General features: G+C 42.6%; 1 protein-coding gene across 2 annotated transcripts in view; it reads left to right on the top strand.

Moving 5' to 3' along the window:
- pts (6-pyruvoyltetrahydropterin synthase) overlaps positions 1-8,885 on the top strand; it is a 75,191-nt gene extending 66,306 nt beyond the window's left edge. Inside the window, exon 8 of one of the 2 annotated variants that reach the window (XM_072242352.1) lies at positions 8,832-8,885. In XM_072242352.1, the coding sequence (XP_072098453.1) occupies positions 8,832-8,870 (39 nt within the window). In that variant the 3' untranslated portion in view covers positions 8,871-8,885. The remainder of the gene's footprint in view (positions 1-8,831) is intronic. The other variant, XM_072242351.1, reaches the window with a different exon arrangement.
- Positions 8,886-9,386: the final 501 nt, after the last annotated feature.

The following is a 9,386-nucleotide window of genomic DNA, read 5'->3' on the forward strand; positions in this document are numbered from 1 at the left end:
CAGTTTGTCACCTAAAGCAGTCCTGTCCTTCAATCCTACAGGGCAGAATGCCCAGTATTACTCAATAGAAGTCTCTGCTGAAGATTCTTGGGAAATCAGATATAGATAATGGGGGAATGCAATTTACAGGTGAAGGTAATCTGATATCTATGTAATTCCTTCCAGATAAAGATCAGCTGTTTATCCAGACTATGCAGATGAAATTGTTGTGACTGATATCTCAATTGGGAGTGAAACGTTTTAGAAGAATGGGGAATGGGTAGCTTTTTCCATTGATTCCATGGAGACATATAGCACAGAAACAGTCGCTTCAGCTCAATTAATGCATGCTGACCAAGATTCCTATCTAAGGTAGTCCCATTTATCTGTGCTTGGTCTATGTCCTTCTGAAGTTTTCTCATTCTTATACCTACCTAAGTGTTGATGTAACTTCCTCAACCACTTCTTCTGACAGCTCATTCCATGTACTGACAAACTTCTGGGTAAATAAAATTCCCCTCAGATTCCTAGTCAATCTCTCTCCTCTCACCTCTAACCTATGCTCTGTAGTTCTTGATTCCCCTACCCCAGTAAAAGACTGTGAGCATTCACCCTACCTCTGCCTTGCATAATTTTATACACTTCTATTAGATCACCCATCATTCTACTATGCTCCACTGAAAAACATTCCAGCCTGCCCAACCACTCTCTATGATTCAGTCTCTTAATCCCCACAACATCCTCAAAAATCCGCTGTACATTCCTTCCATATATTTCAAAAATGACATCTTTCCAATAGCAGGGTGTCCTAAAATGAACACAATATTCCAAAGAAACATGCATAAAATGCTGGAAGAACTCAGCAGGTCAGGTAACATCTATGGAAATGCATAAACAGTTGATTTTTTGGGCCAAGACCCTTCTTCAGGACAATATTCCAAAGGTAGCTTCACCAACATCTTGTACAATTGCTCCAGATTTCAATACTTAAGAGTGTGATGATGTAGACAGGAGCAAGCTCTATATACAATTTGGCATTTGGAAAGTAGACTCTAAAACGCCCTGGAGGTAACTACTTGAGTTCAATATCCATGATCCCCAGCTTTTGGAGTGGTATTTTACTCTATAGAGCAGTGTCCTGCTTAATGAAGCAGCATTGATCTGTCAAAGCCAAGCATTAGAACAAAGCATCAAACATGCTGATCTATCTGATTCAAATCTCCTCTGGACACAATGCACAAGTGATACAGTTTGCTGTAAATTGGCTGAAAGGACCACCAATTTAAAACTATCTTTGTAATTGAATGGATAATGTCAGGCAACAGATGTGGAAAATTAAATGGAAAGAACCCTTCAAGAAACCACTTGATTGCCCTTTAGGTTTGCTGAGAAATTCTTGCAGGCATAGCTGTAGGTGATTAAGTTATCTCTACCTTAAATTTAACCAGAAATACAGGAATTGATTAATGCTTAAGCAAAAGAACTACTAAAAAGGTAAAGGAATTTTAGCTTTACTGATGTTTTTTTCCTGTTTGATAACTGGCTGAAGAAAGCTTTATCTTTTAATGAAATTTGGGCAAATACCAACTGGCCTTGTAGGAGCTGTAACAAAATTTAACAATGATTTTCAAATGTGGTAGAAGTAAAGCCCACTGCGGTTGAAATGTAGACCATAAATCACACAGTGATGTCTGAGCAATGCACCTTGGCACCTGAATAACAAATCAGCTGAAGGTCCATTATTTTCACAGATTCCCTCCTTTCTCTGCATAGATCCAGTTATATAAAATTTTAAGAAAATCTCGAAGCCTTAACAAGCTCTGAAATTGTGTCCTTTTTCTCTGACTCCAACATCTCTAACTCTGCCAGTTACTTCTTTTTTCTCTCTCTCTCTGCTCCATTCATTTCTCTTCCTAGGTCCCTTATGAAAGGCATGGACTGCTTGATAGTGAGGTGATAAGACAACAGGCAATACAATCATCAGCTGTTTTGGGTAGCCTCTGCTGTATTGTAGTTAATGGATGTGAATGGCATTCTCCAGCTGTCTTGTGAAAACCATTCTCTCATTTACTGCTTGGGTCAGGTCACGGGTACAATTATGTTAATTCTGGTTCCTCTGTAGCCCTGCAATTTATTTTCCCTTGTGCATGACCATCAATTCCCCTTTGCTTTTATCCCCCACCTGCCTACGCTGAAGAGTTATTTTAAGTCACTAGTTAACCTACAAGCACTTCTTTGGGATGTGGGGAGAATCTCACGCAGCCACGGAGAATGTGAAACACCACGCAACCAGTACCTTTATCAGGAGTAAAACCAGGTCTCTGGCACCATCTGCTGAATCACTGAGCTGCCCATTAAAGCCTTAGGAAGTTATAAAGGCACACAGCTGAAGGTAGCAGACTCTAACATAGGAGAGGATGTTCCTTAACTCTCAATATGGTGCTGTCTGTGATGAGTGGCAGACATATGGATTCTAAGAATAAATGAGCCAAGCAAACTCCCCAGTTACGTGACACTGACCACATAATTCTTTTCTTGGGTTCCACAGCAAATCGCACATATGAGATGTGATGAGCTCGAGATTCATGTGTACTTCTGGGTTGCAAAAAAGGACTTGGTGTCCTGTGGCCATTGTCCATTACTTCCTGAACAAGGAATTCCCTGACGTACATTCCCTACTTGAACAAAAAGTGAATTCCAACTACAATCCCCACTCCTCAAGTATTACAGTAAACTGTAAAATATTCCAACCATGACTGCCTGGGAATTTTGGGGTAACAATGACATTTAACCTTTCCAGACAGAACAGCACAGAAGTTGGTCCCAAAGGTATCCACAGGTTTCCCTTGCCACTGATGTAGAAAATGTCTGCTGGGTATGTTGCTCTTCAGCGGAAAAGAAAGGTACTCCTGGAACATTAAGAGAATTCTTCAAATTAAATTGAGCTAGCGGATGAAATTGCTGATTGCAATCTTGACACTTCTTTCCTGCCCCTCTCAGTTCCCAACATGTCTGCAAGGCCTCTTATACTACCATCCATAACCAGAGGACAGAGACGTCTGAGTCTTTTAAATAGCCCAGTGAAGTGAAAGGAGTTTAATCATGCCTGAACCGCATCTCTTCCATTTCCTGCACATTTACCCTCATCCCATCCTCCCACCACCCCACCAGGGATAGAGTTCCTCTTGTTCTCACTTACCACCCCACCTGCCTCTGCATCCAGCACATAATTCTCTATAATTTCCAGCGGGCTCCTTCCATCAAGCATGTCTTTCCCTCTTCCTCACTTCCTTGTTTCTGCAGGGATCGCTCCCTATGTGACTCCCTCGTCCATTTGTCCACCCCCACTGATCTCCCTCCTGGCAAGTGGAACAAGTGCTACACCTGTCCCTCACTACCATTCAGGACACCAGACAGTCCTTCCAGGTAGGGATTCGCTTCACCTGTGAGTCTGTTGGAGTCATCTACTGTATCTGGCGCTCCTCGTGTGGCCTCCCGTATATCGGTGGGACCGACACAGATTGGGAGACTGCTTCACTGAACATCTACGCTCCGTCCACCAGAAAAAGCGGGATCTCCTAGTGGCAACCCATTTTAATTCCACTTCCCATTCCCATATCGACATGTCAGTCCATGGCCTCCTCTACTGTGATGATGAGGCCACACCCAGGTTGGAGGAGCATCAGCTTAAATTCCATCTTGGTAGCCTCCAACCTGATGGCGTGAACATCAATTTCTTGAATTTCAAGTAATAGCCCCCTCCCTTCACCATTCCCCATTCCATAAGACCATAAGACCATAAGACAAAGGAGCAGAAGTAGGCCATTCGGCCCATCGAGTTTGCTCCGTCATTTTATCATGAGCTGATCCATTTTATCCTATTTAGTCCCACTGCCCCGCCTTCTCACCATAACCTTTGATGCCCTGGCTACTCAGATACCTATCAATCTCTGCCTTAAATACACCCAATGACTTGGCCTCCACTGCTGCCTGTGGCAACAAATTCCATAGATTCACCACCGTCTGACTAAAAAAATTTCTTCGCATCTGTTCTGAAAGGGCGCCCTTCAATCCTGAAGTCATGCCCTCTCGTACTAGACTCCCCCATCATGGGAAACAACTTTGCCACATCCACTCTGTCCATGCCTTTTAACATTTGAAGTGTTTCTATGAGGTCTCCCCTCATTCTTCTAAACTCCAAGGAATACAGTCCAAGAGCGGACAAACGTTCCTCATATGTTAACCCTCCCATTCCCGGAATCATTCTAGTGAATCTTCTCTGTACCCTCTCCAATGTCAGCACATCCTTTCTTAAATAAGGAGACCAAAACTGCCCACAGTACTCCAAGTGAGGTCTCACCAGCGCCTTATAGAGCCTCAACATCACATCCCTGCTCCTATACTCTATTCCTCTAGAAATAAATGCCAACATTGCATTCACCTTCTTCACTACTGACTCAACCTGGAGGTTAACTTTAAGGGAATCCTGTATGAGGACTCCCAAGTCCTGTTGCATCTCAGAACTTTGAATTCTTTCCCCATTTAAATAATAGTCTGCCCGTTTATTTTTTCTGCCAAAGTGCATAACCATACACTTTCCAACATTGTACTTCATTTGCCACTTCTCTGCCCATTCTTCCAATATCCGTTTCCTCAGCACTACCGGCCCCTCCACCTATCTTCGTATCGTCAGCAAACTTAGCGACAAAGCCATCTATTCCATAATCCAAATCGTTGATGTACAATGTAAAAAGAAGCGGCCCCAACACTGATCCCTGTGGAACACCACTGGTAATTGGCAGTCAACCAGAATAGGATCCCTTTATTCCCACTCTCTGTTTCCTACCAATCAGCCAACGCTCTATCCATGTATGTAACTTTCCTGTAATTCCATGGGCTCTTATCTTGTTAAGTAGCCTCATGTGTGGCACCTTGTCAAAGGCCTTCTGAAAATCCAAATATACAACATCCACTGCATCTCCCTTGTCTAGCCTACTGGTAATTTCCTCAAAAAATTGTAATAGGTTTGTCAGGCAGGATTTTCCTTTAAGGAATCCATGCTGAGTTCTGCCTATCTTGTCATATGCCCCCAGGTACTCTGTAACCTCATCCTTGACAATCGACTCCAACAACTTCCCAAACACCGACATCAAACTAACAGGTCTATAATTTCCTTTTTGCTTCCTTGCCCCCTTCTTAAATAGCGGAGTGACATTTGCAATCTTCCAGTCTTCCGGAACCATGCCAGAATCTATCAACTTTTGAAAGATCATCGCTAATGCCTCCACAATCTCCACAGCTACTTCCTTCAGAACACGAGGGTACATTCCATCTGGTCCAGGAGATTTATCGACCTTTAGCCTATTCAGCTTCCTGAGTACTTTCTCTGTTGTAATTGTGACTGCGCACACTTCTCTTCCCTGCCACCCTTGAGTGTCCGGTATCCTGCTGTCTTCCTCAGTGAAGACTGATGCAAAATACTTGTTCAGTTCCTCTGCCATCTCCTCATCTCCCATTACAATTTCTCCAGTATCATTTTCTATCGGTCCTATATCTACTCTCACCTGTCTTTTACTCTTTATATACTTGAAAAAGCTTTTAGTATCCTCTTTGATATTATTTGCTAGTTTCCTTTCATAGTTAATCTTTTCTCTCTTAATGACCTTCTTGGTTTCCTTTTGTAAGGTTTTAAAAACTTCCCAATCCTCTGTCTTCCTACTAATTTTTGCTTCCTTGTATGCCCTCTCCTTTGCTTTAACTTTGGCTTTGACTTCTCTTGTCAACCACGGTTGCATCCTTCTTCCACTCGAAAATTTCTTCTTTTTTGGAATATACCTGTCTTGAACATTCTTCATTTCTCGCGTAAACTCCAGCCACTGCTGCTCTGCCGTCTTTCCCGCCAGTGCCTCTTTCCAGTCAACTTTGGCCAGTTCCTCTCTCATGCCACTGTAATTTCCTTTACTCCACTGAAACACTGACACATCAGATTTTGGCTCCTCTTTTTCTAATTTCACAGCGAACTCAATCATGTTATGATCACTGCCTCCTAAGGGTTCCTTCACCTCAATCTCTCCAATCACCTCCGATTCATTACACAATACCCAATCCAGTACAGCCGATCCCCTAGTGGGCTCAACAACAAGCTGTTCTAAAAAGCCATCTCACATACATTCTACAAATTCTCTCTCTTGAGATCCAGTGCTGACTTGATTTTTCCAATCTACTCGCATATTAAAATCCCCCACAATTATCATAACACTGCCCTTCTGACAAGCCTTTTCTATTTCCAGTTGTAAATTGTAGTCCACATCCCTGCAGCTGTTTGGAGGCCTATAAATAACTGCCATCAGGGTCCTTTTACCCCTGCTATTCCTTAGCTCAACCCATTTCCCTCTCTCACTTTATCTCCTTATCTGCCTATTACCTCCCACTGGTGCTTACCCTCCTCCCCCCCCCACTTTTCTTTCTTCCTTGGCCTTCTATCCTCTCCTATCAGAATCCCCCTTTCTCCAGCCCTGTGTCTCTTTCACTAATCAACTTCCCAACTCTTTACTTCACTCCTGTCCCACCCCCTCGGTTTCACCTATCACCTTGTGGTTCTTCCCCCTCCCCCCCCCACTTTCTTACTCTGACTCCTCACCTTTTTCCCCAGTCCTGATGAAGGGTCTCGACCGAAACATCAACTGTACTCTTTCCCAAAGATGCTGCCCAGCCTGCTGAGTTCCTCCAGCATTTTATGTGTATGTGTTGATTGGACTTCCAGCATCTGCAGATGTTCTCATGTTTGGAATTTAATGAGAACAAGTTTTATTGTGAGAAGTCAACAATCTTTCAGCAGCAGTCTGTTCCAGCTGCTGATGCCTTAAATGGTTATTTCACAACAGATGATATCCAAAGGTTTAATTTACAGTAGTAACCACTGCTACTGGGAATATTAGACTTTTTTTGTAAATTACATATAAATGATTATTCTTTCATGATTCAAGCATTAAAACATTGCATTTCAGTTGCAAAGCACCAATAAACATAGAATTACTTGATCATATTTCTCGGTAAATCTAATATGCAGTGAAACAGGAGATGCAGCTCCATTCCTAGTCTCCTGTCAAAGGTTGTCAGGGCAGCCCTGATAAAACACCATTTAAATCCTTGCTGTGCCTTCTGACCCAGATTGGAAATCATCTGTCAGTCATACAGTATGTAAATACATGGCAAACCAGGACTAGCTGAATCCATTTGCCATATTTCCTTATGACACATGAGGCCACTTCAACTCATCTGGCTCTCAGAGCAATCCCGTTCCCCCTCCAATTTTGCTTCCACCTAATCTTCTGGTATTCCCATCAGCTCCCCCAACCCCAGCACTCTACCTCTTGTCTGCACACTGGGGAGAGTTCACAATTGCCATTAAACCTACCAATTTATATCTTCGGGATGTGGGAAGAAATTGGAGCTGTCAGGGCAAACTTGAATATACAAATTCCACACAGGACCGCGCAGGTCATTGTATCTGTGAGGGAGTGCCATTGTGCCAATCAATTAAATTACAAACTATAAATTTTACTTAACACTAAAGGACTTCAACACTTGCACAGCCATTAAACGTAAAAACAGACTAATTTTTTCAAATGTAAATTGTACTGACTGCTTTCTTTTAAATTAATCATCCCATATTTCATTGCTGAGGTTTAGTGAACTGTTCTCCAGTAGAATTGTTGGGCAGTTGCAGCTAGTTATGCATTCCCCTGCCAGAATTAACATGGAACATCAGGGTGGAATCACCACAGAACCCAGCCAGGATTTTGAGCAAACTGACATTACTGTTGGGCAGGTAAATGCCAACAGCTCATCCCTGTTCATGGATCATTCTTTTTCTCATCATGTAGTTTCAATGTTCAACCACCACTGTTTATATACAGAACATCCTCGTTAACATTTTGGGATGATGTATTGTGCAAACTGGTTAAAACCTGCTTGCATTGTTATGAAGATCTTAACCATCATCACCGCGCGCGCCCCCCCCCCCCGCCGCCTTCCCTGCACAGACATAAAAGGCAGAAATGAAAATAAATTGCTTCTTAACACTAGAGTCGTATTGTCACCTTGACCCATTTGTATTCAATTATGTTTTCATTTTCTCATTAGTGCAGCATATCATTCTATGCCAATATCCCAGGTGCACACAAGTAGGAAGAACAGACCTTATTCAATTTAAAGAACTTGTAGCAGTGTAGCATTTCCACAGTAATGTGCTAAAGTGCTTGAGTAGGGTGTGGATTGGGTAAGGACAATTAAACAAATTTCTGCAATCTGAATAGAATGGCTGATCTTCAGTAGCTCAAGGTGGTGGCAGGTTTTGGAGGAGTCAAGTTGGTGGGTGACATTGACAATGAGCTCAGGATCCTGGTCAGTGTATACCAATCTCCTCCAAGGCCTCAACTGGTTGCATTATGGCCGACTAGGGCAATCCAACACAGGAATGCACGAGAGTGCAGATAGAATTGGATACAGTCTGATCTATCGCAGGTAAAGACCTCCCCACCATTGACAACAGCTACAGGAGGCACTGCCTTAAGAAGGCAGACTACATCTGCAAGAATCCCAACCATCCTAGTTGTGTGCTCTTATAGCTGCTTCATTGGGTGTAGAAGCCTGCAGATCCATGATCCCTACCACCAGGCACAGGAACTGCTACTTTCTTACAACCATCATGTTCTTGAAAAAACCTGCACAATCCTAATACTACCTTAGCAATGGAACATGACGGACTAACTCTTGCACTACCATGGACTTGATGAGGTCCTGATGGAGAGTCTCACCCTGACCTGTCGGCCACTTATTTCGCACCTTAGATGCTGTCTGATTTAGTGAGATCCTCCAACACTTTTTGAGTGCAGCTCAAGATTTCCAGCCCCTGCAGAATATTGGTGAGTACCATGAGCTTGTTTCTCTTTTCTGCACTAATTTCTTGTTTTGCAGATTGTTTTCCACTGTCTTGCGCAATATACACTATTCTGTTTTGAACCTAGGTGCCTGTGATGCTGCTGTCAGCAAGTTTGTCATTGTACTTATGTCTTGCTGTACTTGTGCATCTTGCCAAAGCACATGATTCGACCAGTACTCCAGGTGATGGTATTGATGCTTAATTTATAGGAAGAAAGGTGACACATGTGATTTCTATGAAAGCAAAGGCCAAGAAACTTTGTGACAGTTCATTCTTGTCATTTTAAATGCTTCCAAATAAGGGAATTCCCACTTTGAACATTATACCGAGGAAAGATAAAACATAGTTTCTCTTTACTGCCACTCGAATTCAAATTGTTTAGCCCCTTCTGTAGCCTGGGGCGAGTTGACAGCTAATAACTTCAATAATATTTGATTTGTGTCCTGCTGTCTTTTTGCATTAT

This window comes from Mobula birostris, chromosome 24, assembly GCF_030028105.1.
Source record: "Mobula birostris isolate sMobBir1 chromosome 24, sMobBir1.hap1, whole genome shotgun sequence".
NCBI lineage: Eukaryota > Metazoa > Chordata > Chondrichthyes > Myliobatiformes > Myliobatidae > Mobula > Mobula birostris.